The 16,547-nt window shown below is 53.9% G+C and overlaps 1 protein-coding gene across 1 annotated transcript in view; it reads left to right on the top strand.

Moving 5' to 3' along the window:
- Positions 1–14,029, top strand: part of LRRK1 (leucine rich repeat kinase 1) — a 79,027-nt gene extending 64,998 nt beyond the window's left edge. The window contains exons 27-34 of the mRNA XM_067305575.1: positions 65–342; positions 532–726; positions 1,532–1,683; positions 3,277–3,394; positions 4,715–4,831; positions 9,907–10,742; positions 11,335–11,436; positions 12,616–14,029. Of these exons, the coding sequence (XP_067161676.1) occupies positions 65–342; positions 532–726; positions 1,532–1,683; positions 3,277–3,394; positions 4,715–4,831; positions 9,907–10,742; positions 11,335–11,436; positions 12,616–12,793 (1,976 nt within the window). The 3' untranslated portion in view covers positions 12,794–14,029. The remainder of the gene's footprint in view (positions 1–64; positions 343–531; positions 727–1,531; positions 1,684–3,276; positions 3,395–4,714; positions 4,832–9,906; positions 10,743–11,334; positions 11,437–12,615) is intronic.
- The last annotated feature ends 2,518 nt before the right edge of the window (positions 14,030–16,547 follow it).

Here is a 16,547-nt window from a genome sequence, read left to right as displayed (position 1 = left end):
AGAGGGAAAAAAAAGCAGCTGTTACAATTACAAGAACTGCAGACAGGCTGTTCCTTTGCGGCAGGGTCTTCCTTCGTGCCGCTGGGGCACATGCTGACACACAAAATAGCATACCAGATCGTAACGGGCCTTGCCTACCTGCACAAGAAGAACATCATCTTCTGCGACCTGAAGTCAGACAATATTTTGGTATGGTCCCTGGACGTCAAAGAGCACATCAACATCAAGCTCTCCGACTACGGGATCTCACGGCAGTCGTTCCACGAAGGCGCGCTTGGCGTGGAAGGCACGCCGGGCTACCAAGCGCCTGAGATCAGGCCTCGCATAGTCTATGATGAAAAGGTAATTGTGGCATTTCGGCGGGGGCAGCTCCTGGGCGATGGCCATGGGGGCCAGCTTGCTGCACGGGCCTCAATTCCCCGCTAACCGCGGCGCTGGCAGGCAGCACTGGCTCTCACACCGCAGCTTTCCTCGCTCTCCATTGCGCCCGCAGAGGGAGGTTTGCTCTTTTCTCTCTGGCACTGGCTCTAGGTTGACATGTTCTCGTATGGGATGGTGCTGTATGAATTGCTGTCTGGTCAGCGGCCCGTGCTGGGACAGCACCAGCTCCAGATTGCGAAGAAGCTGTCCAAAGGGATCCGTCCTGTCCTCGGGCAGCCGGAGGAGGTGCAGCTATACCGGATGCAGGCACTCATGATGGAGTGCTGGGACACTAAGCCAGAAAAGGTAGGGGACAACCCTCACGACTAGTGTTTGCTGAGCACTTAGCTACGGAATCTGGCAGCCCTCTTCACCCCATCTCTCCTGGTGCAGCAGAGCAACTCCGAAGCTGTTACTGGAGTGGTGCCCATTTACTTCCATTGACTTAAACTTTTATGAATGAAACAGTGGCAGGCTGGTGGCCTTAGATGTCTGGAGTGACACGAAGGTCCCTTGATGTCAGTGGCAGTTAGACCATTGATTTCACCAGAGTGAGACATCGCCTATAATTTCTAGAAACAGCTACAGTAGCATGCTGTGAATATAACTACAAAGACCTTGGAAACCCTGAGATTATAAAATGTGATGTCAGGGGATAAGAAAAGGGTTTAAAACATGCAAAAAGACTTATGCTGTATTGTGTTTGTCGTTAATTATGCCGTGGAGTTTCAGAGCTCCTGTGCTTCACACAAAGGTCAGCTCAATTTGCAAATAGCTAGACAGTGCCATGAGACTGGGTCAGCTTCCTAAATTCTTAAAGCTGAAGAAATTCATGGATAAAATGTTAAAGAGAAAAACAGACCAAACTGTGAAAGTAAGGAAGAGGTTTGAGCTTCGGTGTCTGGGATACAAGGGATGCTAAGAGCCAATGAGATTGGATTTGCATGGAGAATTTGGTGCAGATTTGAGTACCTAGCAGAAGTTTTTATTTAAAAAGTCCCGTTTCCTGGCTCTCTATGTTAGTAAATAATGATTATGATGAATCTGTTATTTGTTCTGGACTTCCAGGTATCTGTATGATGTATGCCTTTTTCTTTTCCTTTCCCCACAGCGTCCACTGGCCACTTCTGTGGTAGGACAGATGAAAGATCCTACCTTTGCAACTTTTATGTACCTGCTGTCCTGCGGGAAGCAGTCTTCCTTCTTCTGCTCCCAAGGACAGGAATATACTGTGGTGTTCTGGGATGGGAAGGAAGACACCAGGTTAGATGGCTCATATTGGTCATTTCTTTCTTTTAATGTAAAAATCTTCAGTGTCTTTGCTTATGCCACTGGGATGGAGGTAAAGAAGGTGAAAGTGAATTTGGATGAATGCCAAGGATACACTGAACAGTGTTTTCCCAAACTCCTTTAATTGGGAACAGTGGTTGCTTTATAAAGGATATTTAATGAGCTTAACTCTGCTTCAGTTAATATGAGGAGAAGATTAGGGCAATGTAATGATTCACACACACAGGATGAAGCATTTGCACATGAGAACAGACGTGTTCTGCCTTTCCTAATGAGGCCATTTAACACTAAACCTTTCCTAATTGAAACTGCAGGTCCATCTCTGTTCTGCAAAGCAATTAAGCACATGCTAAAATCCTATTGAAATCATCAGGCGTTAGCCACATGCCTGAAGGTCCCTGTGCATCCAAGTGTATGCTTCCAGTAAAATGTGTTATACTGAATAGGCATGAGCTTTAAATGTTATTAAATTGTGACTGAGATTATGGTATTTTGCTCAGCCACATGTGGCCTGTGGCTAGTCAGGCTTTTTATGGCTGTTATGGATTTTTATAGCCCCCTTCTTATTTGGAAACCATTCACAAACTGATCTGAATTTTATATTAATGTATTCATTATTCGTAAGCATTAACCTAATGGGAAGGGTACGTGATTTGTCCACGAACTATTTGCTTTGCTATTTGTGGTGCCTGGTCAGTCATTCTGGGCAGACAGTATAACTATTCGTGCTAAAACTGGTGAGACACATGGGACTCACAGATGTATTTTGAATCGTGGATGTTGTCCAAATATTCACAGCAATATATCTCAGTGAATCTGCTTCCTGACTGGACAGTTGAATTGCTGGAGACTGCTGAATAACAAATTGCTTATATCTGACAGATTTCAGGATGTGTAATTGCTTGTGCTACAGTTGGTAAAACATCTGGGGCTCACAGATGTGATCATGAATATCCAGTTGTTCAAACACCCAAACCCAATAAACTTCCCCAAACTCATAACAAATGCAATCCTTTTAGTTACAAAAGTATGAATTAGTCGTATTTGTAAATGATTTTATCAGGTTACAGATCTTTGCTCTTACTTGAGAGAACAGTGCTGTTTTGTTTGTGCCCTAGAATAAGCACTGAAGTAAGATAATACTGAGGCAGCGCACTTGGAGAATAAGCACATATTCTCCTGAGACTATAACGAGGAAGAAGGGCTAAGACCTCCCAGCTCTTAATTACTGCCATTCAGCTGGAGTGATTTGTCTCACAGCTGCATTATAGCAACAGACGGTGTAAGTGCTCCGAATCCATTTCAGTGCCAAGTCAGATAGTTTCGCTGCAGTCTTCGCCGAGGCCGTTGCCTATTTGCCCCCTGGGGAGGAGCAGGGGCATCGCTGGGCTCCTCTCCCGTTACGACAGGCTTTCGGAGGCCAGTGAGTCTTGCAGCATTGCCCCCATCTGCGGTGTCCGGCTCAAGCACTGATCGTAGCACGGCCCGGCCAAATGCCCCGAGTACCGTCCCGTAGCGGTTTGCAGTGAGCTGCTGGCCGTAGCAAACTGCATTTGCTCCTTTCAGAAACTACACGGTGGTGAATCCTGAGAAAGGAGTGATAGAAGTGGAGAGGATGAGCTGCCCAGGAATGAAGCTGTGCTGCCAGCTAAAATTTCAGAACGCGCTCTGGGCTGCCACGGAGGTAAGCGTCGCCTGCGCCTCGCTGCCCCGCCAAAGGGAGACACGAATCGCGAGCAAGAGCCTATTAAATTAGTAAAGCCCAGAGTGTTTGAGGCAATGGGCGTCTCGGACGAGCAGCCTGACTTTGCATCTGCCATCTCCTGGTGTATTGTTTCCGTCTGTTATTTAGCCGAGATCTAGATCGAAATCGTGCCTCCTGGTGTTCAACGCGGTCGTGGGAATCTCGGCTTTCCAGGATGAAACTCTCCAGGTTGTGGCATATCTGTCCTGAGGGTTTCATCTGGTAAATGTCCTTATCTGTAAGTGATAACGGCAAGCAGTGAGAGAAACCATGCATTAAGGATGGGGTTTTGCAAGAGGCCTGAGGGACCTGAAAATTGGTGGGAATGGGTACGCAAGTTTTCTATTCACCGTGGAAAACTGTGGCTGAAAAGATAAGACTGAGTGAGCATGGCTGATTTATCTCTCTCGGCCTCCGTCTACTCCCCAGAAAGGGCTGTGTTAAGTGTCAGACGGTTCTGACGCAATTGTTTGACACAAAGCAAACAAAAAATAGCTAAAACAAATTGAAGCATGTTCCTAAAATTCAAAGAGGACAAAAAGGCCGTGCATGCTGAATGAATAATGTGTGTTGGTTAATTCGCTCGGCCCTAGTATGGATGCTGGAATTTAGTGAAAGTTAAGATCTTTTTTCACCTTAGGAGAGTAAGATATTTTGACTTTTCCTGTCATCCCAAATCAAGACTAAGTTCAAATATTCACATTTTTTCATAAAAAGAAGTATAGAAAGATTACAATTCAGAAATCTTAAAGCATTTTATTTCCACCCTTTTGATCAAAATTAAATGTGTTGATATTCTCCCTATTGGATATTCTATTTCAGTTTGGTAGATTTACAAGGTGTAGAGCAGGTATAATTTCACATACAAAGTAATATTAACTTTACTTGAATTGACAGGTTAATGCAAAATAACATACATGTTTCAATTACCTTGGCAAATGTCCTGGCATGTTCCAGTAGGTTTGTGTGGAGTCAGGGATGTCAAATGTTGCTTTAGACACGGTGATAAAACTCCTGTAGTGGTGGTTTTGGTATCTTTTGGATAGCGCATGTATCACCCATAGCTATTCAGGGGAAGGCAGTACCCTCTTTGCACCCACAGACACAGCAGATGCTCTCCAGCAAAACAAAACTGAGGCTCTGAATATCCAGAAGTACAAATAACTGTTTGGGAAGCCAATTTGATTTTGCTTGGGTCTCAAAATGTGAAAATCATGAAAGATGGCTAAAATCTGTGGGATTTTATGTGCTCTTTGGCAGGACCAGAAGATTTCTGTGTACGGGCTGCAGGGCATGTGTCCTCTGAAGGTGCCGCAGAAGGGCTTAGACACTCCCGCTACCGTGAGCTGCTTCCTAGTCATGCCTGTCGTCAAAAAGGTAAGCAGGGACCTAGTGAAACCCAGGCTGTCTGCTCTTGGGGCAGGCGGCCAGCGCTAGGGCTGCTTGTCACTAGCCGGCATTGAAGGACTTTGCAATGCCCAGGAACGATTTGGCAGCACGAGGAGAGGGTTTCCAGGTCTCTGTGCCTCTGCCAGCAGAGCAAAGGACAGAGGTGTGGGCATGAACCCGAGTCAGGGGACCGGAGCTGGCACTTCCAAACCTGCTGGGAAAACACTCCAAATATATCCAGTTCCTTAGCAAGGAAGTTTTCCAGCTGTGTTTCCGCATCGCTGGAAGAGAAGGTTTAGTCTGATCAAGCAAAGTAGAGGGGACGTGAATGAGTAATTAGAGCAGACATTTGTTAACTGCTGATGCAGGGCTTGAGTTTATCCTAGCTCTCGTACCCACTCCTTTCCTGGTGTGTGTGCATGCTGTTATTTGTGTGCATAATCATCTTTAAATGTTATCTGTGCTTAGCCACACTTCCCTTTATTTTTGGATGAAAACATTTAGATAACAGGCAGCCCAAGAACTGCCTCCTATGGGTAATGACAAAAGTTGTATACTATCTGTCTGGTTCTGGAAGTGCTCACATCCAGCTATTGGCAAGAGAAATCTGACATTACTGCCTATTGCGGGCGAGTCTTGGGAGATGTATAAAAACTGTTTTCTGGCTAAATTACCTCCGGTTTGCTTACAGCCACCTGGAATAAAAACATATAATTACGTTCCAGCATTATTGGTAGCTGTGTAGTTTTTGCAAATGCCAGCAGACTGGTAATGTGTCTAAAAGCTCAATATGGAGCAGTTTTCGGAGTGGCAGCTGAGCTGTTTTATGCCATGTGTCCGGTCTGCGTTACTGTCCCTTTCTGGCTTGTTTGGTCAGACTGCTGCAAGGCCGTAGACTAGCAGATGGTTAGTGGTGGAGCACTTCACTTCCAACCATGCTGTAAGTAGGACTGAAGTAGGACACAGAGCTCAGGTTGGCACAGGGATGGATTTCACCCGCCAGGAGGCTGGATGTGTTGGCTTGCTTTGGCTCCCAGACCTGCAGCGTTTCTCCTCATTTCTGATGTGCAGGGCAAGTTTCTTCGTCGTGCTGCCTGAGGTTTTGTCCAGGATGGGGAACGAGTCTTTCCCTTTCAGCTTTGCAGCCGTTCCTCAGGGCTTATGAGTGGCTTGATGTCTCCTAGTTTCTATTTTCAGTTTGTGGCTTGCCTAGGAAATGTCATAAATAATGCCAGGCCCTACAATAGGAATATTGAGTCTAGACACCTCCCTTCCTCCCCCAACCCTACCCAAGCTTCCAGCAATCCACAGCCCTTCGGCACACTCCTTCTTAGCTTATTGGACTTACTTTTTCCTCTCTCCTTTCTATGAATGAATTTGGCAGTGAAATGGCCACACCAGCAGCCATGGGGATGTGCAGAGCAGGTTGGCAAGAAACGCAACCGTTTTTCGAAACAGCCAGTTCTTCCAGAAAAGCTAAGTGGAAAGGCCGAAGTTACACTTGTCAAACTCGCTGTGCAGAGCAGTGAGTTATAGCAAAGTTATTGAATAGCTATTATTGTCTGGTGGAGGAGAGAGAGGCTCGCTATGGGAACGTCGGCCTTTCCCAAGGAAGACAGCCATGTAGCTGATGGGATGGGAGGTAACTTGCCGAGGCATGGTGCTGGGAAGGGGAATTCTTTATAATCGCCTTGGGAAGCCTGATCCAAAAGAAATAATTTCCAGAGCTTGGCTTTTCATCCAAAAGAAGCATCATGGAAATTTAAGAGCAGCAGAGAGGGGCCCAGAATCCAAAACTCGGCCTCTGAGGAAAAATCATGTATAATTTAGCTTTTTGTAGATATTTTCTGTCACTGGTATCATCACCTTTGGCAAACAACAAAATTCCCTATAAATTTCCTTTCAGAAGAACAAAGAAGCAAGCAAGCAGGTTAAAAAGAGCAAAAGAAGATGCTTTCTAATTGGCTTGCAGCATTCTTGCAAAGAAACCTTGAGAAAAAGAGAAATGTGAAGGTGTGCGAGGCTCTGGCCTCTTGCAGAAAAAAAGAAAAAAACAACCTGGAACAGGCAAAAACAAAAGCTGCATTTAAAGGCTGCAGCCTGCCGCGGTGTCCGGTGCCAGCCCTGCGGGAAGGAGGGGACGCCGGGACCGAGGCCGCAGCGTTGAGGGCGTTATGACCTGCTCGGGGCGGCCTCGCCGGCGGTGCCGAGCCTCGCGCCGGGCCCGGCCGGGGGCGCAGGCTGGTGGGTGCTGCGTGGCATGGCCCCGCTCCGAGGCTTCCTCGCCGGCACGGCGGGACTCCTGGCTCGACGGAGACTTCCAATGCAGCTCTGCTGCCGTGTTTTTCTTGGCTCCTTGCGGAGCGGAAATGTTGAAAACGAATTCTGAGAAAGTTACTTAAGGTTTCTGGAGGCTGCTGCCCTGCCTGCGTTTGGTCGCTGCTTTATTACCCAGGTTCGGAGGGTTTTGTCTCGCTGCCCGGCCGCGCCAGCACCTAATAAAGCCCGTCGAGTCGGCCCCGGGGACGGTGGCCTTCGCAGCGCTCTTCGAAGAAGCAGGTCGCTGGCGAGGGGGTGGTTGGATCAGGACAGCAATACTTGCTCCTCATTTCCCAAATAAGGAGATAACATCAGTGGCTGGATAAAGCAGGTCCTGGTCTCCAAGGATATGAGTAATAAGAGCCTCTACACACAAAATATCTTCCAAATTTGCTTCCTCTGTTGTGATATCCTAGGACAGGCTGAGATTTGGCAGGGTTAGCATCATTAGCAAAGCGGAGTGGGTATAAGTGATGCGGCTCTGCCAATTACAGCGTTGATTTGCCTGCGCGGGGAGAATTTGGCCTATTAAATCCAACAGGGAACCTTGATTCTGTTTTGCAGTAGCTGACACTAATCAAGGAAATCAAAATATTTTTTCTGAAGACTGTGCTGGGATAATTCATCATTTTCAAATCAGAGGAGAGAAAACCACAAAGAACTATGAAGGCTTAATAGTGTCTTCTGTTGAGGTAGGAACAGTTGGAGATGATATACCCACATTACATTTAAGCAAGCCAGCTTAAGTACATTAGCAGTGTAGCCCAGGCATCAGGGAACTCACGGGCCTCTTAAAACATGGCTGATAATGAAAATGGACAATAATTTCCTGTAGGTCATTTAAAAGATGAAATTAGACCTTTTGATTTCAGATGTTCCCGTTTTGATATAGATTTTTCATTTTCTAAGAAACGCTTTGTATGCAGGGTCCTTCAGATTGGAAAAGTTGGATGATTTTCACCAGAGAAGTGCGGGCTGTTCTGCTGTGTTTTCTTGTTTTAAATAATCAAACTCCTTTCCAAGAAAAAAAAAAAAATCCCAGCTTGTGCAAAGCGTCATGCCATGTTCCAACCTACTGATGCAACTCCCTGGCAAGTCCAGATCCAGGATGCTTTGCACAAGATCCACATGGCAGCAGGGACATGGCACCAAACGCTGCAGGCCATTTGGGTTTCTTTTAATTAGTGGTTAGAGAATTGGGACAGCACTGAGTTAGAGTAAAAGTCCAAGTCCGTTTCACAACTTTCCACTTGCTTCCCTAGTTTTTCCCATTACAGTAAAACTCTGTTGTGATCTGAATTAGTCACACGGTCTCAGCACACTCATGGTTTTACTCAGACTTTGCATGCAGATAATGTGGTTTTGTCCAACTCTTTAGGAGCCCTGCAAACAAGATTAACACTAAACTAATACTTAACTGCTGTGCTATCTGCCCCTTGATATCTGAGTTCAATTCAAGATGCTGATTTTGGTCTCTATGGACTTAAAGAGCCGGGGAGCTGTCTTATGGGGCTGGCGTAACCCAGATCCCTGGCGGGGCGCAGGTTTTCTGTTGGTGTATGAGCAGCGAGGGGTGCCAGCGGGTCCCGCGGGGCAGGCAGTGTCACCGGTGTCCCGGGCACGCTGGGGACACAGCTCGCGGCCAGGAAGGGGCCGCCGCAGGCAAGGTGGCATCAAGTCCGCTGCACTGTCGTTTGGGCACGTTGATAGCTTTGCTCTGCATAGTCCATCCAGATTGTAACAGCAGCAGCCAAAAGGGGTTTTTTAAGAATTCATTGCTCCGTGGGGAGGAAACAGAAAGGCCTTTGAGGTAGGTACAGTTTTATCTGCTTCGCAGATGGGGAAGTGTTTGGTAAAGCCTGGGGGTCGCGGGGAATTTTGTTCCCAGGGGACCCATATCCCCGTCTGCTCGGCAGCGCTTGCTCCGTTCGGGCTGCAGGAGCTGGAGTCTGGTGGCCGCAGCAGTCTCGCTGGCCCCCGGCTCGCGCCAGGCTGCGACACCTGGCCTCGGCCCGCGCAGAGCGGCACGTGTCCATCCCTGGAGCCTCGCGCTGCCGGGGCGTCCATCGGAGCGGCGCGGGGCCGGGCTCTGCAAGGCGCAGTGCTCCTGTGCCTTCCCCTGGCCAACCCGTCTGTCCCCGCAGGGGCAGCTTGTGTCAGGACCTGCAGAATTCCCCGCTGCACTGCTCCTGGGGTCTCCGGAAGCTGTCGGGAATCCCAGAGCAGGAGCGTGTCCTCGGGAGGAGCGGCGCTGTCAAATCAGCGGATGTGGGACGGGGAGCGTTGCTGTGTGCCCTCGTTCGCTTGAGGATCGTCTCCGTCTTTCCGTGTCCCCCTGCATTTCTTCCATTCCTCTCCTAGCCCCGCTGATAGCAAAAGCTGCGCTGTGCTTTACTCCTTTTTGGAAATGAGCTGGGTTTCTACAGCTGGATTCCTAGGACCATGATGGCTGTTTCTGAACATATTCCAGCCTGAATTTGTTAACCTTCAGGGCAGGCTGCCAGGTCCTTCTATCCTTCCTTGCCAGTAAAGAGAGAGGTGATAGTGGGTGAGAGGAGTATGGCTCTGCAGCGGCTCGTGTGTAATAATTTCTTTTTATGTTGCTGTTATCACTGAGTGATTTAGGGTAAATTATTAGGCTACTTGTAAGATTGGGAGAGGCAGCCAGGGCCTGGGATTGAAAACTCTTGTATTGAACAGCAGTAAAGAATCCGAACAGCGAATCTGCTGTCTCTTCCTTGCAGAACTCCTACGTGGTGCTGGCCGGCTTGTCCGATGGACTCGTAGCGGTGTTTTCAGTGGCGCATGGCATCCCAGGGGACAGCTGCTCCTACCTGTGCTCCCACACGGCGAACAGGTCCAAATTCAACATTCCCGATGACGACCCCCGGCAGAACCCGTACCCGGTGAAGGCCATGGAGATAACCCACAGCGGAGCGGAGGTGTGGTACAGCAACGGCCCCGGCATTCTCATCATCAGCTGCGCCACCATGGAGATCAGCAGGAGGCTGGAGCCCTTCAGCCCCCCTTCGGTGATCACGTCCATCGCGTGCAACTCCGAGTGCCACGGGGAGGAGGTGGTGTGGTGTCTGGACGATCAAAGCAACTTCCTGGTGATGTATCACGTTACCACCTACCAGCTGTGTGCGCGCTACTTCTGCGGAGACTGCAGCCCCCTCAGAGACATGTTTACGATCCAGCAGCCTTTTGCAGCCATCCCAGCTACCACGCCGATAAACCACAAAGCGCTGGAGAGGAACTCGCTGGTGGATATGAGCATTATCTACAGCCCGGAGGTTGGCACCCAGATCCTAAACCATCAGGACTCACTCACAGATTATTGCTCTGTGTCTTCCTACTCCTCCTCGCCTCCTAACAGGATAACCCGGTCCTTCTCCAGCCTGCCCAGCTCGCCCACGAGCTCTTCTAGTGCACCCATTTCCACAGATTTTGAGGAGTCTGACAAATTTCATGAACTGAAGCCTTCCCCTGACCATGATGCTATGCCTGCAGGTGACAACACGCAGCCTCTCCAAGCTGTGAAGATTCTGCCGGTCAAAGACCTCATATGGATCCCCAGGTAAGTGGGTCAGTAAAGCAACTTCATCGCAAACCTTCCTGGGCTGAGTGTGAAAAGAGCCTGGGCCAGTGGAAGATCCAGGAACGTTTGCGTCCCCAGTATGATAGACCTGCCCAGGAGTCAACTTGACATAAAGAAACGATGCACCCTGTACACTGGTACATCAGCTTTTCTACTGCTTTTTAGAGATATCTAGTGTCAGGTGGAATGGCTAAATCTAAAGTCTTCGGGGCTTGTTTTCAGCGGAACAAGAAAGTGGGTGGTGAGAGTAAAAGCCCTGTTTCCCCACCTGCTGAGGAAACGAGGAACAGAGGCAGCTTCCTCGCTCCCACGGCAGCTCTGGCAAGTCCCGTCCCCCCAGCTGGGCTTCACCGAGACCGTGGGGCATCCCGTTTTGACTGTCACAAGGGCACTCACTGTAGTGGCCGCAGGATGCCTCTTGGTGGCATCGTGGTGCCCCTTCCCAGCAGAAGGTCCCATACGGAGAGGAGGGGTTGTAGCACAGGGGATGGATAGTTAACCTGTGTTTTCCTCAGCTGTCTGTTGTCCCCATTGCTGAGTACGCCTGACGTCTCACTCGTTTCTGTTCCAGGAGAGGTGGGGATATCATCGTGATCGGCCTGGAGAAGGAGTCCGGCACGCAGCGGGGCAGAGTGATAGCCGTGCTGAAGGCCGGGGAGCTGGCTCCCTACGGGTGAGGCTCAACTAGGCAGCACCTTCTCCACCAGTCTGCAGGTGCCTGAGGGCACGGGGTGGCCGAGGGGGGGCTCGGGGGGAGCTTCCCCTGCACTGCCGGCGCCGTCGGAGGAGGTCCCCGTTGGAGGAGAGGCCGTCGCTGGCGATGGGTGCGCAGGGAGGCCTCGTCCCGCGCCGATGGCGCGGGATCTGCCTCGATCCGGGCCCCCAAAATCCCAGCGCCCAAGCGCGCAGCCACGCTGCAGGGAAGAGCGTCCTGCGCGGCGCGACGAGCACTGTGCCGTGGGCGGGCGCGGGCTCGCGGCGCCCGGCGGGAGCTGCCTGCAGCGCGGCGGGCTCGGGCCGCGCTCAGAACAAGCGGGGTATTTACGGCCGAGCCCGGCGCTGCCCTGTGGCTGCATTCCCGTGGATCAGGTTGAAGCTCCGGCTCTAAATGAGCACTTTGTGCTGCCGGCAGCGACGGGCCGGGGACGGTTCCTGGGACGCAGGGGGGAGCGGTTACATACGGTCGTTGAAAATGCTTCGTACGGCAAACGAGTGACCAAGTAAATAAATAGCTGCTAGAGGGATGGGGGCGGCTTCCTGCTGATCATTTAAATGCCGGTCTGGGATCGCACTATTTCGGTCCAAACACATGGACGCTACGCAGCGCTAAGGATTATAAATGATCGGGTTTTACCACTGGGCAAACGCAACAGGAGAGCAAAGTGCTCCTTGCATTCCCCCTACTTACTAACTGAGCGACAGCGAGACGAGAGTGGGATGCTCTTTTTATTATCCCCAGGTCCCGTTAGCTTGGGAAGCGTTAGGGAAGAGTTATGCATGGAGTTAAGATGATCCGGCCCTTCCGGACTCGTCCTGCTTTGCTGCCTCGCAGTCTGGCTGGTTGAGGCACGGCGGCCGCTGACTCACCCTCTTTTACTGGCAGGACACAATGACGAAAGACCGGTCGCTAGTGCCGGCCTCGTCCAAGCCCGCCGCTCGCTGGGGTGGGAGAGTTTTGCCGGCGCGCGTTGTCGGTGCCCTGGCGCCGGCCGCGAGGCCTGCGCGCAGCGGGGCGGCCTGGCGATTTGCAGCTTGGAAAAGGAGCGCCGCTGGCTGGCGAGGGAAGGTGGCGCTGCCGGATCAGCGGCTGCTCGCCCTGACGCCGGCCTCTGCTCTGCCCTTCCGTTCGCAGGACGCTGGTGGATGCCGCTCTCGTAGCAAAGGACACGGTGGTGTGCTGCTTTGAGAACGAAAACACCGAGTGGTGCCTGGCTGTCTGGAGGGGCTGGAGCGCCAGAGACTTTGACGTCTTCTACCAGGCCTACGAAGAGCTGGGAAGGCTGGAGACCTGCATGCGGAAAAGGAGGTAGTGCCGGTGGCACTGGAAAGCGAGGCGCCGCGCAAGACGGCGGTGTCCTGCTCCGAGCGCACCCGGACTCCGTGGCACGGCCCGGGGACGGAGGGGGTCGGGGCGCACACCAGTTTTGCTGCTAAGGAGCCCTGCGGGGTGCCGGCGGGGAAGCCCCAGGCAGGGCCGCCGGGGACTGGAGCCAAGCAGAGGCCGGGCGGGAGCGGGGCCGGGGACGAGGCCCGGAGGCAGGCGAGCGATCCCTCTGCGCTCCTGCAGTTCCCTTCATGCTCTATTTGGAGTTTCCTTTTTCCCCATTTTAAGTGCCCTCCTCACCTTTGGCACGTCCAGGCTGCCGCTGCTGCTTTCCCGGCACGTATCAGCCAGGAGAGCGCTGTTACTGCAGCGGGTGCTTCCCTGGGAGCCCCGGCGCACTGGGTCCCGCCGGCGGTGCGGCACTGATCCGCCCTGCTCCGGGGGGAAACGCACCCGGATCCTGCGCTGCCGGGCTGCTGCCTGCAGCCGGGGAGCTTTGCCAGGCAGCCCCCATTGCGACTGCTGTGTAGAGACCCTCCAGGTGGAAGAACCAGCAATAAGCTTTGGCTGGCCACTGCGTTCCTGGTTCCTAAAAGCTATTACAGCACCATGTTACTGTCGAGATCCTAAAATAATCTCCTGCCGGTGACATTGCACGAGCTCAGTAAGCGAGTGAGCTGTTTAATTGCACTGCTGCAGAGTCAGTTGTAAATAGAGCCTGAGACCAAGTGAAGCCACTCGGATGAGTGGATGCGTCCCTGTGCGAGCGGAGGGAGCGCTGTGACCGGCAAAACTCATAAACTGGCCTTGCTCCACTCCTGGTTTTCTTGGTAAGTAAACTCTGGAGTATCAGGAACACAATAAGCTTAAATTGCCTGTTTATCTGTTCAGCTTCCGCTCCCGGCAGCTTTTATTTTATCTTCATTAGTGGCCTACGATGATGTATTGGCTCTGAATACAATTGCACTTAGTTATCCCAAGCGCGTACAGCAGTGTAAAAAGCGAGCCCAGCTGAGCACCCTGTAAAAAGTTGTACAGTTGGAATTTCTTTTTTTTTTTTTTTCTATCTCAAGAAACTCGTGTGGACTCTGCGCGTCGGCAAGGCTGGCCGAGGCCAAGCGGGCAGGTTAACCGTGTGGTTCACGTTTCTGTTGCAGGCTGCTAAAATACCCCTTCTTCAGACACAAAGTGTATCTTAAAATAAACCGATTCCTCCCCCCGACGGCGCTGCGTCGCTGGCACCTCCGTGGCATCCCGCGCCTGCCCGGCTCCGCGTGCCTGCGGAGCTCGGGATCCGCAGCGGCTGGTTAAAACACACGTGCTGCTGGTGAGCCTGGCGGGGCGGAGGGGCTTTGCTTGGATCGGGCTGGCGGGGAAGCGCTGCTTCGCTTTTCCCTCCCCGCGCCGAGCTCTGGGCTATGAAACAGCTCTCCCTGCGTCAAGACTAATTAGCGGCATTTCCCTGAAACCGCATCACCTACCGCTGGTCCTGCGACATTCCCGAGCGCTGGCCGTGCCGCGCAGTCCGGTCCACACCCCCCCGGTGTCACCCAGACAGGGCTTTACTCGTCCCACTGCCGGCACCGCTGTGGAGCAGCAAGGTGGGCGCCCGGCCCCGCTGCAGAGGAAACCGGCGCCGAGTCCTCCCACGCAGACCCGGGTTCTCCCTCGTCCTGGGCGAGATGCCCTTCGCGCGCTGCCCGCGTGGTGCTGCGCGCATCGCTGCCCGCACGAGCCTGCAGGCCCCGGAGGGGCTGTGAGCCAGCTCGTGCTTCCGTTCAGGTTTGCTTTGCAAAAACCAGTCTGGAGCGACCAGGACGGCTCCTTCTCGCCACTCGCTAGGGGAGCAGCCCAGGCACTGCTTCGGGCACCGCTTCCGCAGCCGGGCTCTGCGTGGGCTCGAACCGGCGCTCCCCCGGCACCTGCGGCGGGCCGGGCTGGAAAAAATCAGTCTGGGCCCCTGTGGGCGATGGAGCGCCCGAACGTTGTCGCCTCAAACGCCCTGGAATCGGGGCTAAATCCCCCAGCAAAGCCGCAACCTCATTAGCACGAGGCTTCGTTAAGTAAGCAGTGCCCGTGGTGCGGGGAGGACGGCGCCTGGAGGGACCAGATGCTCAGCACCACGCGTCGTCGCGGCCGGGAAGGGGCAGCGCCGGCGCCACGGCCGGGACCCTGCTGCCGCCCCGCGTGCAGCGACGGGCACCTGCCGCCAGCACGATGCGCTCAGTGCCCGCCCGCGCCGCAGCACGGCACTGTTTATTTTGGGAGGCGAGGCGGGGGGGGAAATAAATACGTGTATAAAAGCCGCAGCGTTTCAGCATCTGGGCGAGCGCAGCGGCTCGCCGGCTCCGCGGCCCGTGGAGAGCCAGTGCCCGGCCAACAGCTCCCACCGAGCCACGGCCTCGCTGTGCCAAGGTGCCGCGCGGCGCCCCGCGCTCGGGCTGGGAGCAGCTCGCGGGGAAGCGGTGCGGCGGCGGCGGCGGTGGTGGCAGCGCTCCTCATCGCGTGGCCCGCGCAGCCGCCGCTGCCCGCACAAAAGCCCCGTTGTGCCGGCGGCCCGTTGCTGCTGCTGCTGCGCGTCCGACGCGGCTGGACAGGGCCGGGGCAGCAGCTCCTGCCTGCAAAGAGGGTTGTTTGGTTCGGTTTCTTCTTTTTTTTTTTTCCCCCTCTTTTCCCTCCCCCTGATCTCTGCAAGTGTATTCTTTCATTTGTGGGCACCAGGCCTAGGAAAAGGCAAATAATGGGAACCACGTGTCCCCACTCCGGCCCCCCGGCCGCGGGCTGGGCGCCGGGAGCTCCTTCCTGCGCCGACCCGCACCCGCAGCCGGCCGGGGGCTCCACGGACCCCCGCAGCCCCCGAGCGGCGTTGCTGCAAGCGCGGCGCCAGCAGCGCGGGGCCAGCGAGGCGGCAGGGCCACCGCCGGCTGCCGCAGGAATGAGCCCGCTCCTGCCCAGCGCCGCCGCGCACAATGGGGCCATTCAGCACCGCGCGCGGCTCTTTCGGCCCGAGCCCTTCTTGCCTTTGGAAATCGGCTCCCTCTCCCTATCACCCCCCCCTTATCCCCCCCCCCCCCCGGCTGCTTGCTTTCGCGTTTTTGCAGCTTTCGCGTTTTTGCAGTGGAGCATCACCGCCGAGCCGAGGCAGCGGGGGCCGGCGAGCACGCGGGGGGCCGCCGCCACCTCCCCGCCGCGGCAGAGGCCCTGCAAAGCCCCTAATTTCCTATTAAAGTCGGCGTGCCTTTCGCCCGGGGCAAAACCAGCTCGCCGCTCGCTGCGGCGTGCGGTTTGGCACCCACCAGCTAATCCTCGCCCCCTCCTGCCGCTCGCCGCCGGGCTCTGCTTTGGCCCCTACGCAGAGGGGCTGCACCGGGCAAAGAGCCTCCCCCAAGGGCATTTTCCACCTGAATGCACAGAAATGCTATTGCTTTGATTTGCCCGGGGCCGGGGCGGCACGCAGCGCTCCCCGCACGCCATCCCGCTGCCGTGCCCCCGTGCAACGGCCAACGACGCCCGCCTCTGCCTGGGAGCCGGCGGGATGCGCTTCCCCCCGGGAGCCTCGGCGCGAAGCTGCAGAGCAGAGCCGCCCGTCCCATAAATCTAGGTACACGCTAATATGTTGCTTTTTTCCCCCATTTAGTTAACTGAGCAGCAGCGCCTTTGACTTGGCCTTTGCAAACCCCCTTCGGGCGCCTCGCTTGCCGAGCTCTGCGCCGCGGCGGGGTTGGAGCAGGGCACGCGGC

Source organism: Apteryx mantelli, chromosome 15 (genome assembly GCF_036417845.1).
Source record: "Apteryx mantelli isolate bAptMan1 chromosome 15, bAptMan1.hap1, whole genome shotgun sequence".
Classification (NCBI taxonomy): Eukaryota; Metazoa; Chordata; class Aves; order Apterygiformes; family Apterygidae; genus Apteryx; species Apteryx mantelli.
Note: the sequence above shows the minus strand (reverse complement) of the source record. Positions and strands in the feature narration are given on the sequence as shown.